The 22578-nt window shown below is 35.9% G+C and overlaps 2 protein-coding genes, 1 long non-coding RNA gene and 1 pseudogene across 7 annotated transcripts; 3 read left to right on the forward strand and 1 right to left on the reverse strand.

The window, feature by feature from the left end:
* Positions 1 to 1166: 1166 nt before the first annotated feature.
* On the forward strand, positions 1167 to 7350 carry LOC112701222 (uncharacterized). 3 transcript variants are annotated; one of them, XM_072199235.1, is made up of 11 exons: positions 1188 to 1619; positions 1815 to 2214; positions 2306 to 2550; positions 2995 to 3080; positions 3166 to 3351; positions 3431 to 3598; positions 3744 to 3962; positions 4571 to 4742; positions 4825 to 4995; positions 6783 to 6945; positions 7141 to 7350. In XM_072199235.1, exons 3-9 carry the CDS (start codon positions 2415 to 2417, stop codon positions 4914 to 4916), a joined length of 1059 nt encoding a protein of 352 aa, XP_072055336.1. In that variant the 5' UTR covers positions 1188 to 1619; positions 1815 to 2214; positions 2306 to 2414; the 3' UTR covers positions 4917 to 4995; positions 6783 to 6945; positions 7141 to 7350. The 3 variants fall into 3 exon arrangements, with proteins under 3 accessions (XP_072055338.1, XP_072055336.1, XP_072055337.1); XM_072199237.1 differs by lacking the exons at positions 6783 to 6945; positions 7141 to 7350 and adding an exon at positions 5142 to 5740 and having other exon boundaries at positions 1167 to 1619; positions 1805 to 2214; XM_072199236.1 differs by lacking the exons at positions 6783 to 6945; positions 7141 to 7350 and adding an exon at positions 5142 to 5740.
* Positions 7169 to 10728, forward strand: LOC112702676 (uncharacterized; annotated as a pseudogene).
* A 1232-nt stretch (positions 10729 to 11960) lies between these two features.
* LOC112702675 (uncharacterized) lies at positions 11961 to 17375 on the forward strand. Of its 2 annotated transcripts, none has more exons than XM_025753807.3 (4): positions 11961 to 12362; positions 12870 to 12943; positions 13234 to 13405; positions 14410 to 17375. In XM_025753807.3, exon 4 carries the CDS (start codon positions 14694 to 14696, stop codon positions 17088 to 17090), a length of 2397 nt encoding a protein of 798 aa, XP_025609592.1. In that variant the 5' UTR covers positions 11961 to 12362; positions 12870 to 12943; positions 13234 to 13405; positions 14410 to 14693; the 3' UTR covers positions 17091 to 17375. The 2 variants fall into 2 exon arrangements, with proteins under 2 accessions (XP_025609592.1, XP_025609593.1); XM_025753808.3 differs by having other exon boundaries at positions 11970 to 12303.
* A 1788-nt stretch (positions 17376 to 19163) lies between these two features.
* LOC114924210 (uncharacterized) lies at positions 19164 to 21896 on the reverse strand. 2 transcript variants are annotated; one of them, XR_011863793.1, is made up of 5 exons: positions 21818 to 21896; positions 21340 to 21591; positions 21201 to 21272; positions 20802 to 20955; positions 19164 to 19375 (listed from the first exon to the last, which is right to left on the reverse strand). It is a non-coding gene; the product is annotated as an uncharacterized lncRNA (long non-coding RNA). The 2 variants fall into 2 exon arrangements; XR_011863792.1 differs by lacking the exon at positions 21818 to 21896 and having other exon boundaries at positions 21340 to 21640.
* Between the last annotated feature and the right edge of the window lie 682 nt (positions 21897 to 22578).

Raw genomic sequence — 22578 nt, forward strand, 5'->3', positions numbered from 1 at the left:
TGACCGAGAAAGAAAATGGGTTTGCTGGTCTTTTATAAAAACGATGGTCTTAAGGACAGTCCGAAAGAGAGAATGTTGGTGGATGGATGGTGTTCATTGTTAAGAGGTGAAGTATCTTCCCTTTAGCATCCAACATTGATGGAAATGATGTGTTGTCCATTTCCACGATAAAGTGGTAAGGACTCAGATGAAAACTGAACTTCTCTATCCCTCTTTTGACTATAAGAATCTCTTTGTATGTGGCATGGTAATGCTTTTCAGATTCTTTGAATTATGCACTGACATGTGCACAGTAGTGTCTTGTCCCATCAATCTCCTCAAGTAGAATAGCTCCCCAGTCATTATCGCTAGTATCAGTTTGCAGAATGCATTGTCTTTTGCTAGGGAATTTTAATGGAAGAGGGTTTTGAGCAACTTTCTTTAAATGCTTGATAGCTGCTGTTTGCTCAGGACCCTAAGGTGGGGGTTATTTTTTTAGCACGTTTGATAGTTGACTTGTGTGCCTTGTCACATATGGAAGAAAGTCACGGTAGTTCACAATACCTAAAAGCTGTTGGACTTGTTTTGTCGACAGGTTGTCATCAGAAAAATTTAACAGTTCTTTGGAAATATGATCTCCTGGTTGAAAAAATTCGTCTCAAAAGGTCGTTCCCAAAAATTTAATTTCGGCCTGTCCAATGTGACTTTTTTTTTGTTGATAATATGATTTCATATTTCTCAACAATGGTAGCAAATTGGACCAAGAGAGTTTGATGAGCTGGACTATCTTTTGAGAACAGGAGAATGTCATCTATGTAGATGAGGGCTGAATAGAGTGTGGGTATAAAAATTCTGATCATGGACTTTTGAAATAATGATGGGACTATCTTTAATCCAAATGGCATAACAGTCTATTGATATTGTGCATCAGGTATGCAAAAGCCTGTTTTGTATCTATTTTCATGATAAATACCAAGTTGGCAAAATCCAGCTTTAAGACTAAACTTGCTAAAAATTTTAGCATCGCTGAAACGAGAGGTGATGATGACATTGATTATAGACAAGTGAAAATTTGTCATCTTGCAAGAATGTATTTAAGGGTTTATAATTAATGACCAATCTATTTTTTTCTCAGATTTGTTCTGATTTTTTTTTTAACATAGAAGGCTTGACACATCCAATTATATATTGTGGGTTCAATCAATTCTTGGATCGGCAATGTAGCATATTCTTTTTTGGCTAGCTTTAAATCTTCAAGATTCATTACTGAATAAATTGCTTTTGTAAGATTGATATCTTCATTCCTTGGCCTTTAACATCATTTTAATTCACTTTTTTTTATAATTAATTTGCTAGGAACCAAACAAAAACGCTGGCTCTTGTTTTGATTTTGGCCCATTTAAAACCGACAACCACACAGTCAAAATGTTTCTCGTCATTTTGTATCTAATCCATTGACACTAAAGTCTATAACACAACCACCCGCCGCCCTCCGCCGTTCGTCGTCATAGTGGCGCCTCCAGAAGCTTCTCTTCTGTGTTGCCACCGTCGATCCGAATCGATTGACCGTTCTGAAGCTGGTACTTTCCAAATTTACAGTGAAGCTCCTAGGACCCCAAAACCCTAATCATATTGATCAGGTATTCACTCGCACACATCCGCTGTTAAAAGTCTTGCGTTGTGCTGAAATATTTGGAATTTTTCGAATGCAATAACACAAATGTTCACATAGAATAGAAATTATTGATGTAGAATTATACTAAAATCATTACATTAGATAGCATAGGCCTTACATTTTCTCCCGTTTTAGTAAAGATATATTTAGTTTTTCTCAGGTAGGGGGATTGGTGAACTGAACATAATATGGCTTCAAAAAGGGAAAGGGAAACTAACGAGGGGTTAGGGGAGGAAGAGCTTGATGCAGAGACTAAAAGGCAGAGAAAGGATGAGGAGTCTTCTCCTCCTTCTGCTGCTGCTTCCATTGCAAACCCTCTGTCTGGGTTGGCCAATAATTATGCCGACATCGATGAGGAGGAATATTATGATTGAAAGGGAAAGCTTTCTACTAATGAGAGGAGGAATGACGGGTCCCAGAAAAATGGGAATGGATATGAAGAGCTGGGTGATAGTGATAGTGATGACGATGATTCCAACGAACCATTATATGGTGGAAGATGCAGTCGACAAATTGAGTCTTGGAAGGACTGTCCTTACCTTGATACGGTTAATAGACAGGTATTCAGCTTATCCTGTTCTTTTGTATAGGAAGTCATTCTTTTGTATGCATATCATATCTGAGATTCTGAGCTATGATGATGTTGTGCAGGTTTTGGATTTCAACTTTGAGAAGTTCTGTTCTGTCTCTCTGTCAAATTTGAATGTGTATGCGTTCTTAGTTTGTGGGAAGTATTACCAAGGCAGGGGTAAAAATTCTCATGCCTATACACACAGCCTTGAAGCAGGACACCATGTTTATATCAATCTCCAAACTGAGAAAGTCTACTGTCTACCCGATGGATATGAAATTAATGATCATTCATTGGATGACATTCATAATGTCCTTAATCCAAGGTTAGTCTAATATGTTTTATTTTGGCTCTCTTGCAATGCACAATTATTTGAGAACAGATTTCTATTTATGATGCATTGGCTAATGGCTATTGGCCGCCGGGGAAAAAACTAAAAAAGGAGGAGGAGGTTTTTTGTTTCCCGTTCTGAAGGTTCAAAACTGATGCTATGAAAAATTCCAATATCAGATGCATGCTGTTATAAGATTTTAAAATTCACGTGTCGGCGTGTCCCGTGTTGTGTCATGTCGTGTCTCGTGTCCGTGTCAGTATCCATGCATCATAGATTAAACCTCAATTATCTAATATTAAGAATTATATTAAAACTAAATTTTTAGTGATTATTCTATATGATACCAAACTTTCTTCATCTAGTGATAATAAATTCTAAGTTAAGATTAAATACTAGAACTCATCTAAGTGCATTTATATGGTTCTCTGCCTGCAGGTTTACTCCAAAGGATGTTGAGCTACTTGACAAAAATAAGCAGTGGTCTAGGGCACTTGATGGTTCTAGTTACCTTCCTGGAATGGGTATACCTTGTCTTGCTTATTTATTATAACAATAAAATTTGCATTGTTCATTGGATTTATCTAATCCATTATGAAATGATTTCAGGTGGGACTCAATAATATTAAGGAGACTGATTTTGTGAATGTAACAATTCAGTCCTTAATGAGAGTTACCCCCTTGCGGAATCTTTTCCTTATACCTGAGAACTATCAACACTGCAAATCCCCACTTGTTCATCGATTTGGCGAACTGACAAGAAAGATCTGGCATTCACGAAACTTTAAAGGACTGGTTTGTTTTAGACATACTCATTACCTACGTGTGACTTTTATAATTTAATGCTTATCTCTGTATTTATCTGTGCCAACAGGTCAGCCCGCATGAGTTTCTACAGGCAGTGATGAAAGCCAGTAAGAAACGGTTTCACATAGGAGCTCAATCTGACCCAATTGAGTTCATGTCATGGCTTCTTAATACACTACATGCAGATCTTAAATCTTCGAAGAAGAATACCAGCATAATTTATGATTGCTTTCAGGTACTTTCTTATTGCTCTTATTTTCTTATCTTTCGGTTGAATGTTGCTGCTAGCTGCAACTATTTACTAAGTTCAAATATCAAAGAAAAAATATTTTTTTTAAAAAGAAAAATATCTACTGAAGTGGCATTTCATTTTTAAATAGGGCGAACTTGAGGTTGCAAAAGAGATTCCTAACAAATCGATCACCGATAAGAAAGAAAATTGTGAGGACCTAAACAAGAATGAGAAAAATTCAGATGGTGCTACAGAGAGAGATGCATTCGTCAAAGAAACTTCCAAGATGCCATTTCTAATGCTAGGATTGGATTTGCCACCGCCTCCAGTTTTGAAAGATGTGATGGAGAAAAATATAATACTCCAGGTACTGCTTCACTTAACTTGCTTACTTTGCTTTGTTCATTGAAATATTGTCATGAAAATAATTTACATTTAGGTCGTTGTAGTTTGAATCATAACCCTGTTGCTGGGAGACAAACAAGAATGGGGAAAGGAATGTTGTGGTTACACTGCTAGAAGGATAGTGTGAAACCTTGTAGCTTGTTGCTTATTAACATTTTTTTCTGAAAACAAGGTGCAAATTACACTCCTCTCTCCCGAGGTTTGGCGAAATTTAACCTTCCTTCTAAAGCAAACATTTACCTCTCCTGTATGTATGTATATATATATATATATATAACACTAAACACTCCTGTAGATATAATAACAATAACCTTCGAGGTCAATATAACCTGGACAAAGGAGGTAATGAAGAATTTCACTACACCATTCAAGGGAGACCAGAAAAATTTTCCCCTAAAAGAAGTAAATGAAAGAAGCAGTTTATGATATTTACTTAAAAATATCATAAACTGCTTCTCCCGTTTATGTAACTTATGTTATGTAACTTATGTTATGTAACTTATGTTCTCCCGTTTTCATTGACCGGGTTCTCAAGCACGGTCTCTTATGCTAACAAAGTTTGTTATATAGGTTCCTCTCTTTAACATTCTAAAGAAGTTTGATGCGGGGACTGTTACAGAGTTGGTTCGTCCCCACATAGCAAGAATGCGGTATCGGGTTACTAAATTGCCTAAATATTTTATTATTCACATGCGTCGATTTACCAAGAACAATTTTTTTGTGGAGAAAAATCCCACTTTAGGTAAGAATTTACTTACTGTAATTTTGTTCTAGTTGATGCCAGCGTGCTTATTCCAAGTTCATAATAAGAATTCTTGTTTCAGTCAGCTTTCCTGTTAAGAACCTGGAGTTGAAGGACTACATTCCCTTGCCAACGCGAAAGAAAATGAGAAATTGCGATCCAAATATGATTTAATTGCTAATGTCGTCCATGATGGCGAACCTGGTGAAGGTTTCTACAGGGTATTTGTTCAACGCAAATCAGAAGAACTATGGTAAGTTTTGTTTCTTGGCTAGACACAGAACATTCATCAGTCTATTTATCCTTTAGAACTCAAATTCATCAATCTGAATTTCTGTATCAATAACAGGAATTAATATCTTAATTTTATTTCTTTTTTTTTTAAAAAAAATAAAATAGGTACGAGATGCAGGATTTGCATGTCTCAGAAATACTTCCTCATTTGGTTGCACTTTAAGAAGCTTATATCCAGATATATGAGCAGCAACAAGAGCAATAAAATCGACACGAGTCCTGTTTTGCAAGCACCATAATCTGAAACTTGATTTTACTTGAGGGTTCAACGGCGTTTTTTAAAATTGACGGTTTTGGCATCTGACTGATCCATTTTTAACAACGGTTTATGGTTCAATCGGTTTGACCGGCCAGTCCGAACCGATTTTCAGAACATCGATTAAACCATATTCATAATCAACAAAACTCCTGCATATTCATAAACCAATTCAGAAATTAATTCCACATTTCAATTCAACTACTGTTATATTTATTTCTAATCAACTCATAAACCAATCAACAATAAAATTCACAGCAATGAATCAACCTGTGAAAAAATTATAAAAAAATTTAAATGCTCACCTGATCTTGTAGAGGCAGAAGATGGACAACAAGCAACAGTTCAGGCAGCAAAACCACCGAAGAGAGGCAAGGGAGGGACAGAGGCGCGGCGTGGCGAGACGCGAGCACTCACCAGGAAGCAGAGCTGCAGAAGAGAGGTAAGAGGCGAAAAGCGGAGCACACCAGGCGTTGAGTGTTGTGATGGCAGAAGACGATGATACGTTGCATGGCTGCAGGAAGCACAGCTCTAGCACTCACTGGCGGAGGCTCGGTGAGACGCTAGCAGCCGAGCACACAGCACAGACGGAGGAGAGAGGCGGGAGGCAACTCGTGAGCACTTGATGCGGAGTATCCGGCGAGAGGCGCAGCGACGGCAGCGAGCGTGTGGTGGCGGTGAACCGAGGTGAGCGGCCATCGCTATGCCTCTGTGGTGTGCCGTTGTCAAAAGAATTTGGGGTGAGGCAGTTTCAGAACTAGGGTTTTATTTCCTAAACGTCAAAACTTTCGGGGTTTTAATTAAAAAATTTTCGAACCGGTCCGGGTTTTTCAAACCAGCTGGTTCATCAGTTCTTGCAAAATCTGACTGAATCAAACCGATTCTCATCAATTTGCAAAAACTGATGAATCGGCTTGTTTGAGAAACTTGGACCGGTTCGAATATTTTTTAATTAAAACCCCTGAAGGTTTGACGTTTAGGAAAATAATCCTAGGCTGGTTCTGAACCCGCCTCATCCCAAGTTCTTTTGACAACGGCACACCACACAGTGGCGCAGCGCTGGCCGCTCACATCGGTTCACCCCCACCGTACGCTCGCCGCGGCTCTCGCCGGATACCCCACATCGTGTGCTCACAAGTCGCGTCCCGCCTCTCTCCTCTGTCTGTGCTGTGTGCTCGGCCGCTAGCGTCTCACCGAGCCTCCGCCGGTGAGTGCTAGAGCTGTGCTTCCTGCAGCCGTGCACAAATCGTCGTCTTTTGCCATCACAACACCCAACCGCGGGTGGTGTGCTCTATTTTTCGCCTCTTGCCTCTCTCCCTGCAACTGTGCTTCTTGGTGAGTGCTCGCGTCTCGTCGCGCCTTCGCCTCTTTTCCGTGATTGTTGCTGCCTGAACTGCTGCTCGTCGTCCATCTTCCTGAATTTTATTGTTGATTAGAAATAAATATGGCCGTGGTTGAATTGATTTCTGAATTGGTTTATGAATATGCAGGAGTTTTGTTATTATGAATTTGGTTTAATCAATGTTCTGAAAACTGGTTGAACCGTGAACAGTTGTTAAAAATGATCTGAATCGATCGACCGTTCTGCAGCTGGTACTTTCCAAATCTACAGTGAAGCTCCTAGGACCCCAAAACCCTAATCATATTGATCAGGTATTCACTCGCACACATCCGCTGTTAAAAGTCTTGCGTTGTGCTGAAATATTTGGAATTTTTCGAATGCAATAACACAAATGTTCACATAGAATAGAAATTATTAATGTAGAATTATTTTAAAATCATTACATTAGATAGCATAGGCCTTACATTTTCTCCCGTTTTAGTAAAGATATATTTAGTTTTTCTCAGGTAGGGGGATTGGTGAACTGAGCATAACATGGCTTCAAAAAGGGAAAGGGAAACTGACAAGGGGTTAGGGGAGGAAGAGCTTGATGCAGAGACTAAACGGCAGAGAAAGGATGAGGAGTCTTCTCCTCCTTCTGCTGCTGCTTCCATTGCAAACCCTCTGTCTGGGTTGGCCAATAATTATGCCGACATCGATGAGGAGGAATATTATGATTGAAAGGGAAAGCTCTCTACTAATGAGAGGAGGAATGACGGGTCCCAGAAAAATGGAATGGATATGAAGAGCTGGGTGATAGTGATAGTGATGACGATGATTCCAACGAACCATTATATGGTGGAAGACGCAGTCGACAAATTGAGTCTTGGAAGGACTGTCCTTACCTTGATACGGTTAATAGACAGGTATTCAGCTTATTCTGTTCTTTTGTATAGGAAATCATTCTTTTGTATGCATATCATATCTGAGATTCTGAGCTATGATGATGTTGTGCAGGTTTTGGATTTCGACTTTGAGAAGTTCTGTTCTGTCTCTCTGTCAAATTTGAATGTGTATGCGTGCTTAGTTTGTGGGAAGTGTTACCAAGGCAGGGGTAAAAATTCTCATGCCTATACACACAGTCTTGAAGCAGGACACCATGTTTATATCAATCTCCAAACTGAGAAAGTCTACTGTCTACCCGATGGATATGAAATTAATGATCCTTCATTGGACGACATTCGTAATGTCCTTAATCCAAGGTTAGTCTAATATGTTTTATTTTGGCTCTCTTGCAATGCACAATTATTTGAGAACAGATTTCTATTTATGATGCATTGGCTAATGGCTATTGGCCGCCGGGGAAAAAACTAATAAAGGAAGAGGAGGTTTTTTGTTTCCCATTCTGAAGGTTCAAAACTGATGCTATGAAAAATTCCAATATCAGATGCATGTTGTTATAAGATTTTAAAATTCACGTGTCGGCATGTCCCGTGTTGTGTCATGTCGTGTCTCGTGTCCGTGTCAGTATCCATGCATCATAGATTAAACCTCAATTATCTAATATTAAGAATTATATTAAAACTAAATTTTTAGTGATTATTCTATATGATACCAATCTTTCTTCATTTAGTGATAATAAATTCTAGTTAAGATTAAATACTAGAACTCATCTAAGTGCATTTATATGGTTCTCTGCCTGCAGGTTTACTCCAAAGGATGTTGAGCTACTTGACAAAAATAAGCAGTGGTCTAGGGCACTTGATGGTTCTAGTTACCTTCCTGGAATGGGTATACCTTGTCTTGCTTATTTATTATAACAATAAAATTTGCATTGTTCATTGGATTTATCTAATCCATTATGAAATGATTTCAGGTGGGACTCAATAATATTAAGGAGACTGATTTTGTGAATGTAACAATTCAGTCCTTAATGAGAGTTACCCCCTTGCGGAATCTTTTCCTTATACCTGAGAACTATCAACACTGCAAATCCCCACTTGTTCATCGATTTGGCGAATTGACGAGAAAGATCTGGCATCCATGAAACTTTAAAGGACAGGTTTATTTTAGACATACTCATTACCTATGTGTGACTTTTATAATTTAATGCTTATCTCTGTATTTATCTGTGCCAACAGGTCAGCCCGCATGAGTTTCTACAGGCAGTGATGAAAGCCAGTAAGAAACGGTTTCGCATAGGAGCTCAATCTGACCCAGTTGAGTTCATGTCATGGCTTTTTAATACGCTACATGCAGATCTTAAATCATCGAAGAAGAATACCAGCATAATTTACGGTTGCTTTCAGGTACTTTCTTATTGCTCTTATTTTCTTATCTTTCGGTTGAATGTTGCTGCTAGCTGCAACTATTTACCTATGTTCAAATATCAAAGAAAAAATATTTCTTTTTAAAAAAGAAAAATATCTACTGAAGTGGCATTTCATTTTTAAATAGGGCGAACTTGAGGTTGTAAAAGAGATTCCTAACAAAGGGATCACCGATAAGAAAGAAAATTGTGAGGACCTAAACAAGAATGAGAAAATTTCAGATGGTGTATGCTATAGAGAGAGATGCATTCGTCAAAGAAACTTCCAAGATGCCATTTCTAATGCTAGGATTGGATTTGCCACCGCCTCCACTTTTCAAATATGTGATGGAGAAAAATATAATACCCCAGGTACTGCTTCACTTAACTCGCTTACTTTGCTTTGTGCAATGAAATATTGTCATGAAAATAATTTACATTTAGGTGGTTGTAGTTTGAATCATAACTCTCTTGCTGGGAGACATATACAAGAATGGGGAAAGGAATGTTATGGTTACACTGTTACAAGGATAGTGTGAAACCTTGTAGCTTGTTGCTTATTAACATTTTTTTTTGAAAACAAGGTGTAAATTACACTCATCTCCCCTGAGGTTTGGCAAAATTTAACCTTCCTTCTAAAGCAACCATTTACCTGGACAAAGAAGGGGGTAACGAAGAATTTCACTACACCATTCAAGGGAGACCAGAAAATTTTTCCCTTAAAAAAAGTAAATGGAAGAAGCAGTTTATGATATTTACCTAAAGAAGATTTTGCTTATGCGGTAATACAGCTACAGTTTATGTTATGTAACTTATGTTCTCCCGTTTTCATTGACCGGGTTCTCAAGCACTGTCTCTTATGCTAACAAAGTTTGCTATATAGGTTCCTCTCTTTAACATTCTAAAGAAGTTTGATGGGGTGACTGTTACAGAGGTGGTTCGACCTCACATAGTAAGAATGCGGTATCGGGTTACCAAATTGCCTAAATATATCATTATTCACATTCGTCGATTTACTAAGAACGATTTTTTTGTGGAGAAAAATCCCACTTTAGGTAAGAATTTACTTGCTGTAATTTTGTTCTAGTTGATGCCAGCTTGCTTATTCCAAGTTCATAATAAGAATTCTCGTTTCAGTCAACTTTCCTGTTAAGAACCTGGAGTTGAAGGACTACATTCCCTTGCCAACGCCGAAAGAAAATGAGAAATTGCGATCCATATATGGTTAATTGCCAATGTCGTCCATGATGGCAAACCTGGTGAAGGTTTCTACAGGGTATTTGTTCAACGCAAATCAGAAGAACTATGGTAAGTTTTGTTTCTTGGCTAGAGACAGAACATTCATCAGTCTATTTATCCTTTAGAACTCAAATTCATCAATCTGAATTTCTGTTTCAATACTAGGAATTAATATCTTAATTTTATTTCTTTTCTTTCCTTTAAAAAAATAAAATAGGTACGAGATGCAGGATTTGCACGTCTCAGAAACACTTCCTCATTTGGTTGCACTTTAAGAAGCTTATATGCAGATATATGAGCAGCAACAGCAATAGCAATAAAATCGACTCGAGTCCTGTTTTGCAAGCACCATAATCTGAAACTTGATTTTACCCGAATAGAGATGTAGAGGTGTACGTGCTGGGGTTGGGATGAGTTGAATCCGGCATTATTTTTTTACTGGGTCATTTTGTAGAAATCAAATCAAAATCACTGAAAATAATTGGATATAAGAGTTGACCTCATATTAGACAATGCATTATGTAAGAATTCGGATATTATATTACTTATGTAGTAATGAAATTTTAAACAAAGAAAAAGTTTTTCGCCAGCATTTTAATTTCTTTAGTTTTGTAATTCAATAACACACTTTTAGCCTAATATTTTAAAATATAATTGGATAATTGTTGGTCAAAAATAATAAATTATGCTAGTCTTTTAACATTTTTTTTTCTATAAAATACTATTTCAACAACAAAAATAGTGTCAGCAAGCAGGCAAAATTCACTTGAAATTTGCAAATATGGCAAGTTTTCTAGCCGGTATTAATTAGCATTTACATGCTAAATTAATTTTACATCAACCAATTTGAGTTGGTCTAATAGTTAATTCACTAGTCCATTTAAGTAAGGAGTAAATGGACAATAGTACATATGAAAGAGTTTGGCATGGACAAAATCCTATATCAAAGTTCATAAATATAAAAGTATATCCGAAATATTGATTTTGAAAGACAAAAGTACACCTTAAGTTTTACAAATTCACTAACGGCAAATAACATTTCGGGTGCACTTTGATATTTATAATCTTTTTATATATATTTTTGTTCGTCGTCGTTGTGCCTCTCGCCGGATACTCTGCATCGTGTGCTCACAAGTTGCCTCCCGCCTCTCTCCTCCGTCTATGCTGTATGCTCGGCCGCTAGCATCTCGTCGAGCCTCTGCCGGTGAGTGCTAGAACTATGCTTGCCGGTGAGTGCTAGAACTATGCTTCCTGAAGCCATGCAGCGTATCGTTGTCTTCTGTCATCACAACACCCAACGTCTGGTGTGCTCCATTTTTCGCGTCTTGTTACTCTTCCTGTGCTTCATGGGGAGTGCTCGCGTCTCGCCGTGCTGGGCCTCTGTCCCTCCTTTGCCTCTCTTCCGTGGTTGTTGCTACCTGAACTGCTGCTCATTGTCCATCTTTTACTTCTACAACATCATGTGAGCATTTTAATTTTTTTTTTTATAGTTTTTCCATGTTGATTCATTGATGTTATTGCTGTGAATTTTATTGTTGATTGGTTTATGAGTTGATTAGAAATAAATATGACAGTGGTTGAATTGATTTTTGAATTGATTTATGAATATGAATATGGAGGAGTTTTGCTGATTATGAATATGGTTTAATTAATATTTTAAAAACCGGTTCGGATTGGTAAAATGTTAAAACCGTCAATTTTAAAAACCGCGTTGAACCGTTAAACTTACCAGAAACCGGTCGGTCGAATCAAACCATAATCCGGCCGGTTTTTTGAATTAGGAAGCAAACTGCGTCGTTTAGAAACTTCACTACTCCAAACCAACCCTAACCAAACTCTAGACTCCAGAACGCGCTCTCTGCCTCTCGCACTCAGTCCAGAGCTCCTCCCATCGAGCTCCTGTTCCTCCCTCGCTTCGTTGCAGCCACCGCCTGCTACCGCCGCCGTCGGAACTTCCAACTTCGAACAGCCACTGCCTGCTTCCTCACTTACCCTCCATCGCGCAGCAGCCATCGCAACCTTCCTTCCCCTCCATCGTGCAGCCACCGTGCGAACGTGGAAGCCTCCGTCGCGCAGCCACGGTCCCGCCGGCGCCAGCTCTGTTCCACCGTAGCCACTGTCCCGTTGGAAAGCCCGTTCGAAGGTACTCCTTGTCTCGGTGTTTCCCTCTTGCGTGCTCTGTTCAAGGCTTCTAGCTTCTAGGTAATTTTTTTTCAACTATAATTGAATAATTTTTTATAATTATTGTTAGTTATCTGTTCAAGCCCGTTCGATGGTTACTGTGAAGTTTTGTGAAGTGTGAACTGTGAACCGTGATTTCTTTATTTTTCTGTGAACGGAACTGTGAACTGTGAACTTTGTTGAATAATTGTTGAATAATTATGAATAATTATTGTTAGTTAAGTTGTGAACTTTGTTGTTGTTACTTGTTACTGGGTTGAAGAAAGTACTTCGAAAAATTGAGGGAAAAAAGTTTTTTCTGCACCAAACCCTCTCCTAAATTCTTTTTTTTTTTAATGCTCTGTTCAGAAATTATTGAATGATTATTGAATGTTTTGTGTTTTTGTTGAATGATTTTTTGATTCTTGATTAGCACTGGATGCTCTGCTGTGTTTGTGTACTATTTCTATGCTGTGTTTGTGATTTTTTTGGGTAATTCAACAGGTTAAAAATAAAGTTGCTGTTTAATAATATTTTCTTCAATTGTAGATTTCGGTAATTCAATAGGAAGCAGATATAAAAAGCAGAGCTTCAAGTCTGTGCGAGTTGCTGTCCATGTCCTGGTAAATCGATTGCAAGTTTATGTTATTTCCTTTAGTTTTAATGTTGGATTTTGAAACTAACCCTAATTTCTTGCTTCTCACGAATCAAAAATAAAAAATCAAAGAAATAGAAAAGAAGCAGGTATTATCAATTAAATTCAATTCTGAGTATTATTGGCTGGACAATTATGAGAACATTATTACTGTTTGTGAGCTGAAAACTTTAGATTTAATTGATTTTTGTCTGGTAATTATTGGTTGGACAATTATGGTGTTTAGGGTTTTTAATTTGTTCTGTTTGAAATATGAAGGATGAGCTTAAGGAGAAGCTTGCTAGAATCTATGATGTTAAGGACGCCGACATTGCGTTCGTGTTCAAGTTACACACCCATTTTGGAGGGGGCAAATCCACTTGTTTTGGTTTTGATTTATGGCACTGTTGAGAATGCTAAGAAGTATTAGCCTAAGTACTGACTTATTAGGGTAAGATAACTCCATTTTTTGTTCTTCTGAGGTGGTTTTTGTTCATGAGTGTAATTGCTATGGAATGAGAAACACTTTCATCCAATTAGAATGTATGTCTTTCAGTCTTTGTAAATTGTAAGACCGGTAAGTTAGTGCTTACTAATATTAATTGTTATTGAATGGGCTCTATGTATAACAATATAGTACTCCTTCAATTCTTGTCAGCACTGTTTTTAACATAATGATAATATGTGTATTTTATTAGGTGATATTGATGCTGATTTATATCAAAGTAGTGATAGTAGTAGTTTTTATGCTGCATCTTTTGATTTTTCTGCACAAGTAAAAAATCAATTTATGATGATTGATGATTTTATGTTGGCATTTCATATTTGGAGTTTATACTTTTTCTAAGACCTTAAGATTTTAGTTGGTGACATTTCATGCATTTTTTAAATTTAGATGATATTTTAAAGTTTATATTACTATAATTATATTTTAAAGTGTTTATTTATAATTTATTTATTATTTTATTATAAAACGATTTTTTCGGTTGGACCACAATTGAACCGGTTAGACCAGTAAATCAGTAAATTAGTGACTAGATCGGTTTATGATTGGTTCGGTTTTCAAAACCTTGGGTTTAATTGTTGAATATGCAGTGGTTTTATTAATTGTTGAATTGGTTTATGAATTGGTTTCATTGATTATGAATTTGGTTGATTGTTGATCATTGTTTCTGTAATGATGCTGGTTTGTTTTGCTATTGGTTACTTAGTTGATTGAATTCTTTTCTTCTATGGGATTTTAAGATGGTTTCATCAGAAACACCATCATCCCAAGAACACATCACATGAAGATAGATACCTAGATTTCGAAATTACTCCATGGACATAATTTATGGTTTGTTTTTCTTATTGTATTAAATTAAGATACTATTGTAGTAGTATCGAGTACCAACTAAGTGACTATTGTTCAAATGTTATTGAGATACTAAGTGACTATTGTTCTAAAATTTGCAGCTGATTTTAGAGGGATGTAATTCAAAATCCCAGCAATCAACAATGTTGTTTAGGTGTCATCATGAGCGGTGAGGCCCAGTGCAAAAAGACGATACCACAGTCGCATGGCGCATATTCCATCTTCGATTCCTCTCTCTATTTCATCCAAAGCTTCCATTAATTGTGAATCGCACCAACAAATCCTTCTCAATTTGAAAAATGCAGGTACCTGCACTTCTTCATAATTGAATCAAAGTTCCTTTTGTATTCTTCATGTTGTGAAAAACATTGCCTTCCTGCACCTTATGGCACTGAGCTTGAATCCATTGCGAAAGGGTTTACAATATAGATTCTTGAGCTATTTCTATGATTATTCATTATCTTGTGTTGATCTGAATCTGTGCTCTTCATCATTGCCTGCAAAAAGTTCTGTTTCTGGTTCTGGGGCTCAAGGTGGTAAACGTGAAAATCATAGTTTTAGGTTTCCAGGGCAATTGCGTGTTACTACCGATGATAATGGTCAGAACTTCAATTTTGATAGTATTGATACACTGAGTGATGATAAAGAGGAAAAAGATGGTGATGGAAAAGGTTCTAGTGATGGTGATGATGAGGGTCTTGAGTTTATGACCTCCTCTAATAGCAATGATAATTATGCTTATGGAGAGAGTATTGGCAGAGTTGAAATTGATGAACATGAAATCAGGCATCCTTTGGTTAAGGAAGTTTGTAGGTTGATTACATATAGGTCAGCTTGGAACCCTACACTTGAAGGATATTTGAGGTACTTGTTGAGAAAATTGAAGCCCCCACATGTTTGTGCTGTCTTACGCTCTCAAGAAGATGAACGAATTGCTTTGAATTTCTTCTATTGGGCTGATCGGCAGTGGCGCTACAAACACGATGCTATTGTCTACTATACATTGTTAGATGTGCTTAGCAAGACTAAATTGTGCCAGGGTGCTAAGCGGATTCTTAAGCTTATGTTGCGTCGTGGAATCAAATGTTCCTCTAAAGCTTTTGGCTATGTGATGGTGTCTTATAGTCGAGCAGGCATGTTGAGGCATGCCATGCAAGTTTTGACCGTGATGCAGAAAGCTGGAATTGAACTTAATTTATCTATATGTAACATTGCTATCTATGTTTTAGTTAAGGGCAGCAAATTGGAGAAGGCACTGAGAATCTTGAATCGAATGGAGCTGGTTGGAATCAAACCTAATGTTGTCACTTATAATTGCTTGATCAAGGGTTACTGTGATCTGAATCGGGTTGAAGATGCATTGGAGCTTATTGTGGAAATGGCATCCAAGGGATGTCCCCCTGACAAGGTTAGTTATTATACTGTGATGGTTTTCCTCTGCAAGGAGAAAAAAATTGAAGAAGTGAAGCTGTTGATGGAGAAAATGGTGGTGAATAGTGAATTAATTCCAGATCAGGTTACATATGATACACTTATTCACACGCTATCCAAGCATGGGCATGCAGATGATGCTTTGGCTTACTTAAGAGAAGCAGAAGACAAGGGCTTCCACATTGATAAGGTTGGGTATAGTGCAGTAGTTAACTCCTTTAGTAAGAAAGGCAAAATAGACGAGACAAAGAGTTTAGTGAACGAGATGTACTCGAAGGGTTGTATTCCTGATGTTGTGACATATACTGCTATTATTGATGGATTTTGTCGCATGGGAAAGATAGATGAAGCGAAAAAGATGCTGCAGCAGATGTACAAACATGGGTGCAAGCCAAATACCGTTTCATACACAGCTTTGTTAAATGGCCTGTGCCACAATGGGAAATCGTTAGAGGCAAGAGAGATGCTGAATGTAAGTGAGGAGCATTGGTGGATGCCAAATGCCATAAGTCACAGTGTTGTGATGCATGGTTTTCGTAGGGAAGGAAACTTGTCCGCAGCTTGTGATTTGGTTAGGAAAATGGTTGGAAAGGGATTTTTTCCAACTCCAGTTGAAATTAACCTGCTAATACAGTCTCTGTGTCAAAATCAGGAAGTAGTTAAAGCTAAAAGATTTTTAGATGAATGCCTGAATAAGGGTTGTGCCATCAATGTCGTAAACTTTACTACTGTAATTCACGGTTTTTGTCAGATTGGTGACTTGGAAGCTGCTCTATCAGTGCTAGAAGACATGTACTTAATCAACAAACATCCTGATGTTGTCACATTTACAATATTGTTTGATGCATTGGGGAGGATAGGTAGATTGGACGAGGCTGCTGAGTTAATAACGAAGATGCTGTGCAAAGGTTTGGATCCTACTCCGGTAACATATAGGACAGTCATTCACCATTATTGTAAATGGGAGCAAGTGGATGATATGTTGAAACTATTGGAAAAAATGCTTGTTAGGAAGCCATTAAGAACATTATACAATCAAGTAATTGAAAAGCTTTGTGCTTTTGGGAAACCCGAGGAGGCTGAGAAACTTCTGGGAAAGGTTTTGAGAACAGCATCAAACCTTGATGCTAATACATGCCATGTTCTCATTGAAAGCTATCTGACTAAAGGGCTTCCTCTATCAGCAAATCGAGTGGCTTCTAGAATGTTCAGTCGTAATTTGATTCCTGATTTGAAGTTGTGTCAGAAAGTGAGCAAGAAACTAATGTCGGATGGAAAGTTGGTTGAGGCTGATAACCTTATGTTGCAACTTGTCGAGCGTGGAATACAACAAAATGAGATGAATTTGTGATGTTAGCTACTACTCCAAACTTAAAGGTTGTGCCCATGGTGCTATGTTGTGGTAAAGCCATTCTTTGTTCTATGGAAAATGATTCTGATTTTTGAGAAAGCAAAATTTATTTATGTAATCTTAAATATGGTTTAGATAATTGTCTTTTTTATGTTTGGCACATGTATTTCTTTTTGGTGGTGATGATGATAGGCATATTATTTTCATGCTAGTGTTGTGCTTATATTTTCAGTTTGATAACAAGAAAAAAAGAATTTAAGAGTAGAGTATGCATCTTCTTCTAAATATTGTTTACATGATATATTTTTATCTTACAAGTTGTGCATGAAAATAATTCTAACATTGTGTTTCTGGTTGACAATCACATGCTTCTTTCCAAACATAGTCTTCCCAATCATTTGGAAGAGAACTTAGCACATTGACTATTCTAAGTCATAAGATGAGATGTGTTGTATTCAAACCTCAATGACGTTGTAAAAAGGGATGGGATTAAAATAAAACAAACAGATTTAATCATGAATGGATTGAAGTTTAAGGAAAAGAGTAGCAGGTCTAGAATAAGAGTGTGATTTGATGTGAAGAAGAAATAAAATTGAGATATCAGTATATTAAGATATATAGCACTTGTTTTTGTTGGCCAAGAGCCTTTGATTGCATCCAAGACCTCCTCATGACTTGATATGACTATGGGATCTACTTGTCTTTGTGGTTAATATACAAGTATGATACACTGCTTTTCCTCATAGGGGTGATATGAAATAAGACAGTAATTCACACATGAGAAGTACATGCTATTAGGTTGATGGTTATCATGAGATACGTTTTCTATTCATTTAATGAATGAGTTAATAGTCAAATTAATTTCTGAAAGATGAGATATTTTTTAAATTTGTCCCTAAAATATTTTGCAATTAAATTGGTTTTTTAAAGATTATGAATTAATTATATTTGATGATTAGATATATTTATGAAAATTTATTTAGTATCTTTTTTCTAATTATATAAACTATATTCGCAATGACCCAACAACTAAATTGATAGTTTTCATAAACAGATTTGGTCAGTATCCAATTGAACATGTTAGGTATTATGTATATTATCATTTAATATTCTACGTCATTAATTATTAGACAAAAATTATTAATGAAGTCACTCAAGGACAAATATGATTATTTCGTAATTTTTGAAAAACTAATTTGATTAAAAAATTTTAAAGACGAAATTAAAAAATATCTTATACTTCAAAAACTAATTTGATTATTAACTCTTTAATCAATATGAGCTCATGTATTCTCTTTTCTATCTAGAATACATTTTTTTTTTCAATAGGCATTTTCTTTAGGGGTTTTGATGAGACATGTTATGTTTTTGGACAAGAGATGAGATTTTTGAATCTTGATGATATTTTGTTTTTCTTATTAGCTTACCCAATTTGACTTTAAGCCGATCATTATTTTATTAAAAAATATCTCTCATCAATATATACTTCTAATCATAATAATAATCAATATCAAATTTAACGAACTACATATATGCAAATCAGCAAATGGAATAAAAGTAATAAACTAATAATATTCAGATGCAATATTGACAACTTGATAGTAATTTTCGTTAGTTTAAATATATAAACAAATGACATAAGCACTTTGGATCCGATACTAGGTGATTGTCTCCTCAAGCTTATGTAAACAAGAGAGGAGATATTATAATAATATCAGCTCTTCTATAGCATTCAGTATACAAGACAACAGTCTTATTTATAGCTATGCTAAGATTGTGATACATCATATATGCTGCCGTGATGAAATATAAATCAAAAGAAATGCAACCTCACGGGAAAATCTCACGAGCTTGTCATGTTTTAATTTTTTTTAACCTAAGCATCACAACCCGCAAGGTCATATGAGATTTTTAGCATCTGAGTATCCATATCCATGAATGTACTCAAGCTTATAAACCAAGTCAATTACTACAATGCTTCATAATATCTAAATTAAAATGAAAATGAGAGAAAATTGACATGCAAATATTGGAATCCTAGGCAAAAATAGAAGTTTATCCAAAAACAAGATAAAAGAGAAACATTTTTTTCTTAATTATTCAGATTACTATAGCCTCCTACAAACCTTGGCCAATCCAGGTGACTCCAAGAGTATGTTACGTTTATCGTAAATAACAAAGCAAGCCTCATCCTTCTCTATTTAAATTTCATCAAAAACACACTAGGATGAACAAGAGATTTCTCATCAACTCAAATTAAGACCCCCACCTGAATATTCCACTTCCTGTAGATAAGCAGAAGCAAGGTTATAATAGGCACACAGAACAAAGAATACTGAATACATAGAATAGCATCACAACGATGAACATGGTGCAACTAAATCACAAAAGATTGGAATCAGGAGAGTATCAATCATCATAGATCTATTTTCAACATCAATAATCACATTTTAAATTGAAAAAATATCAATATCCAGTTTTACAAAGTGAACTTAAAAGAGCATGTAGAACCTCATAGAATCTGTTTCGTTTCATCTTTTGTTTTTTTAAATCCAATCTACAGTTTTTGTATATTGATGATGCTAATATCGACACCACAGAAAGACTTGGAAGCATAACTTAGTTAATCCTGATAACAGTTTCAGCCTATAAAAGGAAAACTGACTTAATTTGTAGAATCAAGAAGCATGTGAGAAGAGAAGAGAGGAGAAGAATGAAGGAACTAGCAAATTTATAATTTAACAAAATTCATTACCAGCACTCTAACAAACACAATAGAATGGGTCCAAGGAAATGAATCAGTTTCTATAATTAAACCTTGAACAGAGAAAAGATAGCATGCCTATCTTTTTAGGCTATCGTTTTAAGATGGCTCAACACATAACCTAGACCAAAATAGAAAATATTATGGAAATGTAATGAGAAGAAAAAAAAAAGAAAAGAGAATTATCATCAATTCCAGAAGAAAATGACTTCTAATAAAGGCTTTTACATTAGGCCATGACTGGTTAAGTTTGAGGAAAGACCAGAAAAGGGAAAATAAAACAACAAAATATCAAATCACCAGAGATAGGGAACAGGATCTATAGGGTCAAATATTCAGCAAACGCATTTCCAACTACAACTCAGTCTACTAGTTTCAGATATAAATTACTATGGCCTTCAGTTGGTTAAATTTATTCCTTGCAAACATTTCCATCATCAAATGATATGATGAATAGATAATCCTTTAAGCGAAAACAATATGCACATTTACTGGCTTACTGCTAATAATTAGCAACATGCATAAGAATTAGGAAAGTGAAACAAAAGGATACAGTACACAAACAGAACAATGCATTATAAAAATGATACTGATATACCCTATCATGGCTGGAGCAAATTATCAATCCACATAAGAGAAGGAGGGGAATAATAGACATAATGGAATTCTAATACAATGCTCTAATCAGAGTCAGTAGTTACAAAAGTTTTCTGTTATTGTAGTTAGATAGGCATCACGTACAACCATGGTTTTAAATTGCAGCTGACGACCACAATTGCAGGTGCAACATTACTGTAGCAATACTCTCCACATCTGCGTTGCAGCGGTTTTTCCCGCAATTTTTGGCATCACGGTGCAACTGCAACCAGAGTCACAGCTAAAAGCATGCACTAAACTAACACATGCTTTACATCATACAGGATTCAATTCAAGGATCTGAATCTTACTCTTGCCAACGCTTTGCAAGGCGCTGATAGGCTGCCAAAGAGCTGAGAAGGTGATAGCAATGCTGAACAGGTGCACTGTACTTCCAGCCAACCACATCATAAACCCCATCATTAGCTAGTTCTTGAAAGGGGCTTGTGCTACTTCCCAAGCTTTCTGTCATGTTCCCCAAAATGTAAAACTTTCTTTTAAAAAGGATCTATAACTTCCACGCACTATCAAATTCTTAAACAGTAATTCAATCGTAAACTACTTCCACAGTTAGAATATGCAATACTATTTCAAAGTGAATGTTGATCCAGATCCAATAGCATAGTATAAGCAATAGTTAAAGTAAATAAGTTCTTAGCAACCAGATTATTACCCAAAATTGAAAACTAAAATGTTAAAAAGAGGCGAACCTGTGCTTTCCAGTTTGATTCAGCATCCTTCTTCTGGCGACTGAGGGTTGAATCGTCCTACGAAATTTAACTCTTTTTTTTTTTTTTCAGAAAATTGCGTTCTTAATTTTTAAAATTAATGTCAACAAAAAAAGAGTACCTGATCAATGGAAGCACGAGAGAAAGCGGGAGGATCAGGAACGTCGCGAGAGGAAGGAGAGGTTGAATTGTCGGAGAAGTCAACGGCCCATCTTCGAGCGTTGGATCCCATGACTCCCTTTCCTTTATCCATTCGATGATTCACTGATTCAGTGGTTTTAGTAAAGAAGAGAATGGAGGACCTTTCTCGATGATTGATTAGGGCTTCCAACCCAAACTTCAATCTTCAATTACTGAAGGCTACTCCTTACTCCTAATCATAAGTACTAATTCTTATTATTATTTCCATTATACTAATTCTGGGAAGAGGTATACTTTAAATTTGAAAATATAATAAAATAATAAGATAAAAAAATTACTATTAAATTTTTAATTTTTATTATATATCAATCTCATTATGTTAACTTAAAACTAATTAAATATTTGCTTTTTATTTTACAAAATAAACTCTCATTCACTATTGAAAATATGAATCCAACCTGAGCAGGAGGTAAGGATGAGACCCAGTCTGATTTGTGCGTAGGGAGAAGCCCCAATGCATTGAGCTGTAAGTATGAAACATTCACACACATATGATATTTGGATAATTGGACAATGTCAGTTTGATTATTTTACTTCAAAAAATTTGGTTAATGATTATGTTTATTAAATATTTAAAATTATTAAAATTTTAGCTATTGTAAATTTAAAAATTATAAATTTATTAAAATATTTTTAAAATTATATATAATTTTAATATTTAGTAGTTTAATCATTTTTTCAGAAAAAAAAAATGGCGAGCTACCTACCAATTTGCTACTAGACAGAGAAGGATAAAAAATTGGAATCGCCTCATTAGGCTGGACAAGTTAGTCCATTGTTTTCCCTTATTCATCAACTTAACATTTTTCATTCCAAATTTCTTGATCAATTTTTTTGTATATATTTTTTTTGGTGCACATAGATATTTTGAGGAATTTATTTATTTTGCAACCCAATTTGTCAAAAAAATGTCAAATTCTCCCATCATTCTCATATAGAATTCACTAGACATTAACTTTGTAAAATCTATATTTAAAGACTCATTCCTTAAACCAAAAACAATGTCATTAATATATATTAGAACAATAACAAATTGATCATTAGAACTTTTAATAAATAGAGTTGTGTTTATGGTTCTGTTTTAAAAATTATTTTTCAAAACAAAAGAGTTAAGTTTTTATACCAAATTTTAAAATTTTTCATAAACCATAAACAACTT

This window comes from Arachis hypogaea, chromosome 7 (assembly GCF_003086295.3).
Source record: "Arachis hypogaea cultivar Tifrunner chromosome 7, arahy.Tifrunner.gnm2.J5K5, whole genome shotgun sequence".
In the NCBI taxonomy this organism is placed as follows: domain Eukaryota; kingdom Viridiplantae; phylum Streptophyta; class Magnoliopsida; order Fabales; family Fabaceae; genus Arachis; species Arachis hypogaea.